Source organism: Eubalaena glacialis, chromosome 7 (genome assembly GCF_028564815.1).
Source record: "Eubalaena glacialis isolate mEubGla1 chromosome 7, mEubGla1.1.hap2.+ XY, whole genome shotgun sequence".
NCBI lineage: Eukaryota > Metazoa > Chordata > Mammalia > Artiodactyla > Balaenidae > Eubalaena > Eubalaena glacialis.
Genome location: NC_083722.1, coordinates 24,661,064 through 24,674,803, shown reverse-complemented (window position 1 = coordinate 24,674,803; position 13,740 = coordinate 24,661,064). Strand labels below are relative to the sequence as shown.

Sequence of the window (13,740 nt, the reverse complement as noted above, 5' to 3'; positions counted from 1 at the left end):
TTTAAAACCTTAATTCTGAGTTCTTTCTGTGTTTTCCAGTAGGTGGTGCTACAGCACAGGTTTTTGGTTTCTCTTACCTGAGCTGCCTCTGGTTATGTCTGAGAGTTGGCAATTTCCACCTCTCACTGCCTCTGTCAGAGGTGTTGGCCACCTAGTACCCTCGTTGCTACTGCTTGTACTTCCTGGGTCATTGGTACCTTGCAGCTGCCAGTGTCGCTGGCATTGCCACCTGGGGCAATGGGATGATGGGCACTTCTGGATGGAGCATGGGGGTCTCCTGAGTCACAGGCTCTGCTGCTGTTGGGAGGGGAAGAAGAGGGTGGGGGGAGGGGGGCCAGGGTCAAGGGCTTTTCTACTCTGTCCTGAGTTGTCAGTTACACTGGAACCACCACTGTGGGCAGAGGCCGGGGGGTTGGAGTTGTGGGTTCCTCTGTGATGGAAGGATGGGGTTGTAAGCCCCCCTACTGCTGCTGCCTAGTTCCCTGTGGCTGTGGGCACTGTTGTGGCCAGGAGGCTAGAGTCCTGTGCTCCACCTGCCCTGTGGCTGCTGGGTTCTCTAGGGCTGCGAGCTCAGCTGCTTAGGCTGGGGGCGCTGGATCCCAGGCACCACCTTCACTGTTTTCCTGCTTTGCCTGCTTTGTGTGTTCCAGTCCACCCACCTGCAGATATATAGATGTGTGGCATTCTCCGGCATCCTGGTGTGTCAGGCAGAGCCATCTGTGTTGAGTTGTGCATGTTTCAGTGGTTGTAGATGAGGGGGACAGACAAAGGAAACATCTCACTCCACCATGATGATGATGATGTTACTCTCACCATTTCTTATTAATAATAGTTTTTCCTTAAATGAAGGGACCACTGACCTGTTTCTCACTAAGTTCCAGATTAGTGATGGTAGCTTCCGAAAACTACAGAGAATATTCTGAGACTATTTGGACAAGACTCATTCTACGCCAACTGGCTTGCTGACAACTAAGACCCCATTTTCCCCAATGTATTGCAACCCTTCAGGCTTACTACAAGTGAGTCCTAGTCTGTGACGATTAGTAGTACTCAAGGCATTCCGTAATGATACAAATTTCAGTCTTCCTGTTGTTCAACAAGTCTGTGCTTCTGATGCCACTTGTTTGTTTGCACGAGTGTTGCAATTTATTTTCCATAAAAACAAACCTGTGGTCTCACACAACAAGAGCAAAGACTAGAACTTCTGTACTGATAACCACTCTCTTCCAGAAACCAATATAACTGCCTTTTCTTCAGGAAATAAGCCTTTATTTGACACTTCTCTTACAGAGCAGAAGCTGAGCAGGACTGCTTCTCCTCTTGCCTTCAGTGAAGGCGCTCAGCCTCAAGATCACCTGTAGGAGTAATGGTTTGGTGACAATTGCTGCATTGTTTTACGTGAACTGTCCTTCTATTGAATTAATATTGCAGAAAAGTTGAAATATATAATATTTGGAGCAGCACATTTTTATTATTCATAAATGTATACAACGTACAGAATTTAGGTCATCGTCATTGGTTCATTCTCTTTAAAAATAAATTTGTAAGATTTGTATATTGTATGTGAAATTTATATGAACAAGTTTTGGTAGTGCTCTCTTCAACTATGTTTCAGTATATATATTATACAATTAGTAAATTGCATGTCAAACTTATATGAACAAGTTTTGATACTGTTCTCTTTAATTCTATTTCAGTATGTTCTTGATATAGAATTACTTTTCTTTGCCATTCTTCTTATCCTATAACCTAAGGTGAAGCTTAGTTTGACTTTCTCAGATTTTCACATGTCACAACTAGTTAATTCTGAGTAAATTATGATTTTCTCTTGGTCAAATTAAGCATGAGATTCTCATGGTTGCAACTGCATAATATCCAATAGTACTGAACTATCACTGGAGCCTCAGGGACATAGATTGTTCTGGAATCCAGGGACAATAGTGACTTCTACCCAACCTCTCCAAGAATTTTGAATTTTCCACATTAATAGAAATATATTATTCCATGGTAAGCAAGATACTATTTCTGTTCTATTCCAAAATGTTCAGATTAACACTACATTATGCCAAGAAATCTAAAATAATGATTGAGGACAATGGATTAGATTTAGGAATTTGGAGGCCTCTGCAACCTCAATAAGCAGGAGACTTGTGGGGAGCAATGGGCATTATTACATAAGACAAATGCAAACACTGTCATTTCCAGAAGAGGGTTACAATGTTGATGAAGGGAAATTGTAAAGAATTATAATTGCTATACTGTAGCTACTTCAATTTACATGATGCTGTCAGTCATTAAAAGGAGTAGTTTTATTGATACACATATCCGTGAATTAAAGTGATAACAATAATTTAAATGTAAGGGACATTATTTTCTTTAGAAATTAAATCTGAGGTGGTATGATGTGATGGCTGAGCTTACAGGGTTTGAAATCACATGTAACTTGGCTCAATCTGGAGTGTACCATTTACTAGTCTTGTATCCTTGCAAAGATTATCTAACCTCCTTCCACTATTTTATTTTCTCCATTCGTAGGATTAAAAGGGCACTTGAATCACTGAGATGATGTGAGAATTACATTTTAAAAAGACATATAAAAAGTCTTTGTAGAATTCTGGGTACTAAGTAAAACTCTCAAAATTTACTCAATAAATTTTAATCATTTTAATGCAGCATGATGAGTACTGTCACTAGAAATATTAAGGCACATAAAGAATGGCTTGGGCAGAGTGTGAATTAATGCATAATTTTAAATAAGTAGTTACATTTAAAGTCCATTCTAAATATGAAATATTATATTTATGTTAATATAATGTGTAATAATAATCTAAAAGTAGAATTACATTTTTAAGATTATATGACTACATCAAAGGATATAATTCGTAGTTTTTTCATAGGGTTCTATTTATGAACACTCCATAATGTATTCATTAGCAACACCTTCTTATAATATCTTCTGGGGATAAAGCAAGAGAAGGTGAATTATAAGAGGACATGTTCCCAAGAAAATAAGAAAATCCTAATGGGAGCCAAGAATAAGGAATTGAACATATTTTACATAAAATATTAATTATTCTAAAGAGGAGGTGTTGTGTCAAAGGCTGACTTTGACTTTTTATCAATCTTTCAGTCACTTGCAAACTCTGATCAGTACAGCTGGCTTTATCACATTAAGTTAAATGTTACAAAGATGTCTTCAAGATCTTCCATTCCACGCAGATTGCCTCCTCTAAGCCCCTTTCTCTATGAATATTCTGGAGGTGCCACTAAACTTAGATAGCATCAGGAGACAAACCTGTAAAGTTTTTTCACTCATGTTAAGTAATTCACTAAATTTCCATTTCCTTTAGTTTATCAGAGACACCCCTGCCTGTCAGGAAGTACAGATTATACTCTAAACAACAGCTGTAACCCTGTCACATCATCAGTTACCAGGGGATGGTGTTCCTTAAAGCATCCAGAGAATCACAGCATTTTTCAGTATTGTTATACCTGAAAGATCACAGTGCCTTCATTTCAATTGCAGAGGTTAAATAATTTCGCCAAATCTACAACAAGTACAAGAAGGACCAAATTAAAGGTCTCCTAAATTGCAATCACTTTCTCTCTACCTGCTCAACTCCTAAACACACTCACACAATTAATATTTGTCAAAATATCTATGTCTTCGAGTAAGAGAAATGAATGATCTTTAGGCTCAAACATGTGATACATCATTGACCAGCAGGGAGCTGGCTCTCAAGAGAAGCCCAAATAAAATGTGTCAGATACAACTGGATCAAACATTTAAAGCACTAAATTAAAACAATCCTTTTAATGGAGGAAATTCTAAGTTTCAGAAGAGCACCTTCATGCTGAATCTCTGACCAGTAACTGATGATGCTTCTCATCTGTGACGCTGATTGGTTCTCTAACACTGAGATCATCCAATCCAGGATCAAATACTGAATTCCTTGGTTGGTGTCACTTGGGTGGAAGAGGGTCACTGTACCCATTTGAGTGGGGCTTGCCTGCTCCCCTTACACCTTGTCCTCTCCTGTTCTCCAGCATGGTGTCCCTGTATTTCTCCGGAGGCTCCTGGATGGCAGCTCTGACAGTGATACTGATGGTGCTGAGCCCGCCCCTCGCTTGGGCCAGGGAGACCCAATGCAAGTGCACACTTTGGGGGGTGAGCTATTGTGGGGTGGGGGAAGGAAGGGAGTTAGCTTTATCTCTGTGTCCAGACCAGCCTTCTTTAAAAATTGTGACTTTTCGGGCTTCCCTGGTGGTGCAGTGACTTTGTTTTTAGTGACCACCTATCTTTATCACATGGATCTCCAATCTATCTACAACAAAAGGTGCCTGGATACTTGCCCTCTCAAAGAGTGTGGCATACGTAGCCTCCGTATCTATAGTCTATTTCTTCTCAAGTGTCCTCCAATGAAACTTCCCCAGCCTTGCATCCCATCCCTTCAGGTGTTTGAAAAGATTTAGAAAAAATGATGTTAAAATAATTTTCCATTAACAGATCTCTTTATTATGTTGAATTGTACAAGAAAAAGGGAAAGTTTCTCTGAAGATTTTATGGCGAATCTAAATAATTAGGAAGATCTCTCCTAGAAGGTCCTGTCTTATGTCCTCAACAGGATCTGTGATGCTGCTACCTCTCCCTAATATATGAGGAACTCCCCCATTATCTTCTTTCCATTTTCCCTGAACGCCAATGTTTATAAGGTTTGAATCCCTGTACTAGGAGTTCTTTGACAGAAGTTGGGGTTAGTTTTCTCTCTATTTCTCCTGGGTAAGGCACCCTGGAGCTGAAGCAAGGATTCTTAGTACTTGGAATGACCCTGTAGATAAAGAGCACCTATGGGGGTGTTCTTTGATGCCTTAAAAAATGTAAGGCATCTTCTGAACACCCAACACAGGTTAGTGACCATTATGAATCTATTTTGAGACTTTCTTTCTTTAAAAAAAACTAATTTATTTATTTATTTATTTATTTATTTTTGGCCGAGTTGGGTTGCTGTGCACGGGTTTTCTCTAGTTGTGGCTAGCGGAGGCTACTCTTCGTTGCGGTGTGCGGGCTTCTCATTGTGGTGGCTTCTCTTGTTGCGGAGCATGGGCTCTAGACATGAGGGCTTCAGTAGTTGTGGCTCGAGGGCTCTAGAGTGCAGGCTCAGTAGTTGCGGTGCATGGGCTTAATTGCTCTGCGGCATGTGGGATCTTCCCAGACCAGGGCTCGAACCCGTGTCCCCTGCATTGGCAGGTGGATTCTTAACCACTGCGCCACCAGGGAAGCCTGAGCCTTCCTATACTATCAGTTTCCCCCATATCTCCCCCTTCTCTGACCGGAGCATAGAATAAATTATATGAAATTTTGATTTTGTAGTTCACAGATAGTCAAATATCTGCAGTTTTACATGGGAAACCATGTACCTCATTATGGTACAGACAGTGTGAAAGTTGTTTCCATCCCATTAGGCTGAAAGCTGGTAAGCAAGTCAAGGGAACTCATTGGTCTCTTGGAGTCTTGGACCCAAATTTCATAAGATCATGCATCATGCCCTCTGTTTTCCTTTATCAGCTATGTTTGGTTACCTCAAATTTTAGTTCCTCCCTATTTTTCCCCAGCTATGTCATCACCAGATCTGATAATCCCCAAAGTACGCACAGACCCACAGCACTACAACAGGTTCGCTGGATGATTTCGAACATAATGAACTCCTCCCCTTTTCTTAAAATTACCATTTCCTACCTGTGAATGTTTCTTCCAACTAGTAGAAGAAGAAAGAGGAAATTTGGGTTTTTCATGAGAAGTAGAAGGGATATAATGTGTCATCAGAATAAAACAGCGTTGGAGCTGAACCCTTTCTTGCTTTCTGGGATGCCCACAAAAATTAATTCCTAGAACCCCGGGTTTATTAATTTAGACTACAAATATTTTTCTGAGCAACTATTATTATATGCTGGGCTCTATTCTAGGCTCAGACAATCCTATTTGAATAAGATAGAAAAATCCCCAATTATCTTGGAATTTACTTAATGACAAGAAAGACAACAATCCAATAAACATTTAACAACAACAATGACAACCAACAAAACCAAAAAACATTTCAGAGAGCAACAAGTCCTCTGAAAAGAATAGTTCAAGGTTATGGGGCAGAGAGTATTGGATTCACCTGCCTTCAATTCAAGTGTCTAGGGAGCTCTCCCTGGAAAGGTGACATTCAATTGAGACATAAATGATGAGAAGAAGCCAGACATGTGAGGGATCTAAGGGACAAATGCTCCAGGGAGAGGGACCAAGGGAAAGGCCAAACTGTGGGAAGATGTTTGCTGTTTAAGGGACAGAAAGAAGGCTAGAGTGACTGAAGCAGAGCAAGCATGTTGGGGAGTGAAATAAGATAAGGTTGGAAAGGAAATCAGGAGCCAGATCATATTAGGCCCTGATGGTCATGGTGAGAACTTTGATTTTTATTTGTGGAGATATGTGAAGACAAAGTCCTGAGGGATAAGCTTGACCTTCTATCCACCAACCCCCACCATTTAATTCATTAACAAGTCATACAACAATCTACCCCAAATCTGTTCACTCTACTTTTACTACTGTCTTTGTCACTACCACACTAAATGAAGCCACAAGCACACCTTCACTGGAGAATTCTACCATGTTCCTAAATGGTCTCCCTGTCGCCACTTGTGGACTCCTAAAATCCAATCTCTATGTAGTACCTACAATTATTTCTTAAAAGTAAACATAAATGACCCTCCTTGTAACGCTTCAGTAGCTTCACGTATCTCTACCTAACCTAGGTTAGGGTTAGGGTTTCCCATTACATTTAGTATGAAGTCAAAATCCTAACATTGTCTCCAAGGCTTCTAAGTACCCCACACCATTTCTCCAGTCTAGTCTTTTACCCTCCTCCTTCCTCACTCTCTGTGCTCAGTGAACTGTTTTCTTCTGATTTCTTGCAGAAGTTCATCATGTCTTTCAAGCTTCTGCACACGATATTATCCTTACCTGAAATATGCCTCCTCTTTCCCTCACATACACCCCCCTACACCCACTCTCCCTTTCAGCTCACATCAACTTAACCTTTCATGTCACATCTTAAATATCAGTCTTTAGAGACTACTTCTCTGACACCCTAATATTAATTATTCTCTGTTCTAGATCTCCGCGCTTTTCTTGTGACATTTCTGGCTCCTGTATAATTAATTCTTGTGTGGTTGGGTTTTGTCCATCACTTTCACTAAATTTTCTGCTCCTAGAAGGTAGGGGAGATGTTTGTTTTTCCTTCTGTGGAATCCCGGGGGCAGCAGCACAGGCTTGGCACAAGGTCAGCACTAGGTAAGGAAGTGTTTCAGGAACAGCTAAAGGGTCGTGGGGTGAGAGGAGGAAGCAGAGAGTGTTTTTCTGGTGGAGGCATTCAGGAGGAGGTGGTGATGGGGCAAATCCTGGTCCCGCTCCGGCTTGGAGGTCCCCAGCCAAGTACAGAGCTGACTGCATCCCAAATACCTTAGGATCAGAGAGGTCTTCTCCACCCACCATGGTCTCGCTTGACCCTGCAGATCAAAGATGAACCCGTGGGGTAGTTGGGGGTGCCAGTGGAGCCAATAAGGGAGTGTCTTAGTGCCCCGTCCTCCGTCTGGGTGCCCTGCATTTGTGGGTATTGCCTTCAGTCTCTTCCCAGGAGCCCGCCCAGGTGATCAGATCTTTCCTGTCCCCACAGCACTTTTCATGCAACAGTTTAAGGGCGAGTGTCGTTTCTCTAATGTGACAGAGAGGGTGGGGCTAGTGGTCAGACACATCTATAACCGGGAGGAGTACGCGCGCGCTTCGACAGCGACGTGGGCGAGTACCGGGCGGTGACCGAGCTGGGCCGGCCGATCGCCAAGCACTGGAACAGCCAGAAGGACCACCTGGAGCAGAGACGGGCCGCGGTGGACACGGTGTGCAGACACAACTACGGGGTTGTGGAGAGCTTCACGGTGCAGCGGCGAGGTGAGCGCGGGGCTGGGCGGCCAGCGGGCGGGGGCGCAGTGCGTGTGGGTGTGTGTTTGAGACAGAGACAGAGACAGGGAGACACAGAGACAGGGACAGAGGAGACTGCGTTCGGGGGGCGGGGGGTGTGTAGGACTGCGAGCAAGTACGAGTTAGGCGGGTTCCTGTTGTCTGGAGACAGTGTGTGATTTTGTCAGTGACTGTGAGAGGGGACAGAGCGTGTGTGGTGTGGGGAGGCCCGGGAGGGAGGGGAGGTGTGGCGGGAGGGGTGCAGGAGGGAGGCTCCGGGCGTCCTTGGTGGTCCCTGTGGGGAAGGGGAGGGGGAGGGGGAGGGGAGGGGAGGGGGAGGGGGAGGGGAGGGGAGGGGAGGGGAGGGGGAGGGGGGGAGGGGAGGGGGAGGGGAGGGGGAGGGGAGGGGAGGGGGAGGGGAGGGGAGGGGGAGGGGAGGGGAGGGGGAGGGGAGGGGAGGGGGAGGGGGAGGGGAGGGGAGGGGAGGGGAGGGGAGGGGGAGGAGGGGGAGGAGGGGAGGGGAGGGGAGGGGAGGGGAGGGGAGGGGAGGGGGAGGAGGAGAGGGGAGGGGAGGGGGGAGGGGAGGAGGGGAGGGGAGGGGAGGGGAGGGGAGGGGGAGGAGGAGAGGGGAGGGGAGGGGGGAGGGGAGGAGGGGAGGGGAGGGGAGGGGAGGAGGGGAGGGGAGGGGAGGAGGGGAGGAGGGGAGGGGAGGGGAGGAGGGGAGGGGAGGGGAGGAGGGGAGGGGAGGGGGGAGGGGAGGGGAGGGGAGGAAACCCCGACTGGGGTGGGCGGTTAGAGATGTGGGAGGGACTTCAAGGTGTCTATGGTTGGGGGAAGGTTTGGGGGAGGAGAGGTGAGGAAAGTGAAAGGATTGGGAGCCTGTGAGGAGAAGAGTCACAGCGTGCTCTGGGCACACACCCTCTTACTCCTGACACCCCAGAAATAAGTGTGCCGCGTCTGTCTGTGTGCAGGAGCACTTCACTGGGGAAAAGGTGTCAGACTACTTTTTGACAGGTGCGGGCAGGGGAGCCTCTGAGGCACCTCTGATCTCTCTGAAGCTTATTTCAGCTCTAAATTTCTTGCTTTTTTTCTCCTTAGTATATATATTTTACATAGTTGAAATGATAGTGAAATCAACTTTTTGAATTATAATTTTGTTACTTAATATGCTGATGTTACTATTTTTTATAAAGCTAGTAGTATTTGAGTAGTTACATATTATCCTTTTTATACTTGTAACAATTTACCTCATTTTACTTTACATTCCCCTTTATTAGATCTTTTTTCAACATTACCAAACAGTTGAAAATTTACATCTTTTTGTTTTTATTTTCTATTTCTTTGATTTCTAAGGTTCTTGAACATTTTTCACATATTTATTGGCTAACCTTTGTTATGGCTCTAAGAATTATCTATTGTTGACTATGTCTGGGGTCCTGGTGGTTTTCTCGGTGATTTTACGGGTTCTCTATGCATTAAGATTAACAAGTTGCTGACATTTGATTTGGCTTTTTCTCCAGTTTGTGGTTTATGTTTTGATTCTGTTCATTATATTCCAAGTTAGGAATTTAAACATTTTTATTTAATGAAATATACTGCAAAATTGTTAGTGATGATTTACCATCAGTCTTAAATCTACCACTTTGCATTACTGTAAAAATGTTTTTCCCCCCAGGTTTCTCTTTTGCAAATAATAATTGTGTTTATTGTGGCCGGTGGTGTCAAGGATTGTCTCAGGAACTAAGCACACATATTAATGAGTCTCAGACCCTGCCCTGAACTGAAATGTCAGCTTAAAAAGAAAGACAATTGTAAAATGATACACTTCCAGTAATAGATCTGCTTGTTTTGCAAAGCAGAGGAATTGATCAGCTGAGTGTAATAATAAGCTTTTGTTTTGTTTTGTTTTGTTTTTTTTAATGAATGACTTTACTTGGTCCTTTCTCTCCCCTTCAGGAATCATGCTTTCCTTGGGACTCAACTCAGAGTTCAAGAATCACCTTTGTCTATTCCTGCTTCCCAGGGTAGAACCCCTTCTGTGGTGTTCTAAGGTGTGAGTGTAGCATTCCCAGGATTTTATCCTCTGTCTCCCCATCTACCCCAAGCTGTCCCCTAATTTATCCACACTGCTTTGAGTCATATTTTCTCTCCAAGTAAATGAAGATAGTAAATAGCTAACATATATTAAAGACTAAGTTCCAGCCATCGTTTCACATACTTTAGGTACATTAATCCTCACATAACCCTAAGAGGTAAGTTAGTATTATTATCCCCCTTTACAGGTGAGCAACCTGAGGCACAGAGGAATTTTAAAACTCACCCAGGATCAATCAGTAAGAGGCAGAGCCTGGATTTGAACTCAGGCACCCTGGCTCCAGAAATCATGCTATTAATAATACACTATATATACTGTGCAAAGATTTGCAAACACATCAATTCAACAATGAATAACTCTTTCATGCTATGAAAAAACAAAACAATAGAAAACAAATTTCCTGAACATCTGTCAGATCTAATGGGCCCATACTGTAAGCATTAAAGTCAAGTCTTATGGCACTAATTTCTGTTGGACTACATGACCAGCTTTCAGGGAGGCCTGCCGGAGACTGAAGACTGGGACTAGAGACTTGGGGCAGAAAGGCAGCCAACCAACGAGACTTACTCTGTCTCCCTCACTTATCCCCTCTACCTTTTCTCTCCTAGTGGCGCCTACAGTGACTGTGTATCCTGCAAAGACACAGCCCCTGCAGCACCACAACCTCCTGGTCTGCTCTGTGAATGGTTTCTATCCAGGCCACATTGAAGTCAGGTGGTTCCGGAACGGCCAGGAAGAGGAGGCTGGGGTGGTCTCCACAGGCCTGAACCCTAATGGAGACTGGACCTTCCAGACCATGGTGATGCTTGAAACAGTCCCTCAGAGTGGAGAGGTCTACACCTGCCATGTGGAGCACCCCAGCCGGACGAGCCCTATCACAGTGGAATGGAGTGAGAAGCTTTCTGGCCTCATAAGTTCGTCACCTACCAAGGAGGGATCTTGCTTACCTCTGAGGGTTAGGTTTCTCCTCTCCCCATAGCATGTGTTTATTTGCTCCATGTTCACCTCTCCTTCATCTGAGGTTATTATTGAGGATATCACAGGAACCTTATAATATCCTGTGATAGAAATCCTGATAGTTTACAGATATCCTATGATATTTTCTACAAGTACCTATACCCCCTAGGAGGCAATTCTGCCTGCCATGCAGAAAAGAGGTGTCCCTGTTTTGAGCCTCCATGAAATCTCAGGTCATGGTCACTACATGGCCCTGGGCACCAGTCTCCTGCCTCAGGCTGGGCTTGTACTTCTGACACTGTTTGTCTGAGATGTTCACTGTGATCTGTGAAGGGGCACATCCTCTACAATGTAGGGACCTTCCTGACATGAGGGAAGTCCAACCTCAGTTCTGCCTTTTATTAGCTCTGTCACCCTAGACAAGCTACATAATATCATTGAGTCCCAGGCTCCTCACCCATCAGATGTTGTAGTCATGGCCTTATGTCAGGGCTGTGATATTTAAATGAGTTCAATGTCTTAACCTTGTAGCTACTCTGTATTTTTAACCTCTTTTCCAGAAATGACCAATCATTCTAGTTCTTCCAGGGCAGCCTTCTTTCCCCATTCTCAAAGATCTCAATCTCAGAATCTCAATTAGAGCAGTTGGATTTGGGATAAGAATCACTGAAACCAGCTTCTTTTCCCAGGGGCACAGTCTGAATGTGCTCAGAGCAAGATGCTGAGTGGAATCGGGACCTCTGTTCTGGGTCTGCTCTTCCTTGGGGTGGGGCTGTTCATCTACTTCAGGAATCAGAAAGGTAAGGAACCTGTTGGCAGCTGAGATGCCCCACAGACTTTTTTGGAGAAAGAAAGATGGTTTTGCTCAAGTTTGTTCTCTGTATATCAGTGACTGTGTATAAAACTTTTATTTCCCCTTTATTGACCTCAAATTTCCAGAAATCCAGAAATCAACAGTTCATGGTTACTTATGGTTGAAAAATAAGAGGTGATGGCCTGTAGAGATAAAAGAAGAGTTAACATGCATGGAGATTTTGGGTGGAGATCCTGGGGCAAATGCAGGAAGAGACACAAAAGCTGATGAAATTACATTGGAATTTTGTGACAGAAACTTCATGGATCACATGCTCCTAGTGTCTGCTCTCCTGTCTACCCTGGCGTTAGGGGATAAGTGTTGTGGTGTAGGGAAATATCAGGTGGGGGCCTGGGGCTGGGGACGTGGTATCTGGGGACAGAATTCCTTCCATATCGTTTAAATATATATCTTCTCTTCTCTTTCCCAGGACACTCTGGACTTCAGCCAACAGGTAATGCCCTTTAATCCTCTTTTAGAGATAGATTTGGTCTCCTAGAACTGGTTGTAGAGATGACAAGACAGGAGACAGACATAATGGGAAAGACTTTTTGAATTCTAAACTTCTTCTTGCCACTTAACAAAAGGCCAGTTCTCTAAGTAGCTTTGGCTCAGGGAGATCTAGGAATTTTTTTTCCCTTCTTACAGTACTGCTTTAACATGAGACCCTGGGAGAGGGGGAAAGAAGCTGCTTGTAGAATTAAGCTTGTAGTAAAAACAACTCTATCTTCTGTCTTCTGCAGGACTCCTAAACTGAAGTGAAGATAATGACACTCATAAGAGGAAGAACCTTCTGGCTCAGCTACTTTGCAGCATGAAAGTGTTTCCTGTTGGGCTTTTAATCCACAAAGAGAGTACTTTCTCAAGATCTGGTTTGCTCCTGCAAAAAATCTCCTCCCTGATGGCTTCCTCAGCCCCTGCCGCTTGACCTGGAAATCCGGAATATTGAAGGCAGTATCCTATCTTCATTCTTTCCTGGTCCCTTTTATATTCAAGCCTTATGGCCTCCCTTTCATCTGAACACATCTTTAACCCACATTTCTTTACAAAGTTTTGCTCAAATAAACGTGGAGTGAGAAGCATCTGTCTGATACAGCTTCAAGGAAAAACATAGGCAAAAAAGAAAAAAGAGAGAGAGAGAGAAAGGGAGCGTCTGGTGGGGAGGGTGGGCAGCGGGAGGGTGAGAATTTCCCCCTCTATCCTTCCTGAGTTCCTGTGGCTAGACTATTAATAAAATTGATGCAAGACAGATTAGCAAGAGAAAAAGAAACAAATTTTAATTCACGTGCATGGAGGTCTCTAGAAATAGGACCTAAGAAGTGGCCAAAGCAGGTAGCTTTTATGCTTTTTAGACAAAGAAACAATAAGTTTGTGAGTAATTGACAGGACAAAGAAACTTAGGTTTTGGGTGCTCTAATAGTGAAGAACCTCACCAAAGTTTGGGCTTGAGGTAGTATCAATAAATTAAAGACGCAACAAGGTTTGTTTATATAGGTTTCTTGGTCTGAATTCCTGTCTCTGGTGATAAGTGTGTCATACCTCCAGATGCAGGGAGTGCATCTTTCACATGAGAGGTTATTTCCTGCTTTCAGGGAGACAGAAGGAGGGTCAGAGTGTCCCTCTTGCATTGGCCATTTCTTAAGTAACTTTAGTTCAAAATAATCAATATGCCATTGTGACATATTTGGGAACAGCCTTCCCTGAGCCCCAACAAGAGGTTTTCAATAATAGTTTTTATTTTTATTCCTGAATTTTGGTCACATGTGGGTCTTGTAGGTTTCTTTGCTTCATTCTCTGTTTTATCTTGAGTTTTCTGTATTCTGTAATCAGGAATATTTA

At 43.7% G+C, this 13,740-nt stretch overlaps 1 protein-coding gene across 1 annotated transcript; it reads left to right on the top strand.

Annotated features, from left to right (window-relative positions):
- The first annotated feature begins 989 nt into the window (after nt 1-989).
- LOC133095679 (H-2 class II histocompatibility antigen, E-S beta chain-like) lies at nt 990-12,692 on the top strand. Its single transcript, XM_061197426.1, is given in 8 exon segments — nt 990-1,019; nt 4,048-4,168; nt 7,716-7,810; nt 7,813-7,987; nt 10,700-10,981; nt 11,738-11,848; nt 12,332-12,355; nt 12,645-12,692. Coding segments are annotated over 8 exon segments (852 nt in total). The 3' UTR covers nt 12,659-12,692.
- Nucleotides 12,693-13,740: the final 1,048 nt, after the last annotated feature.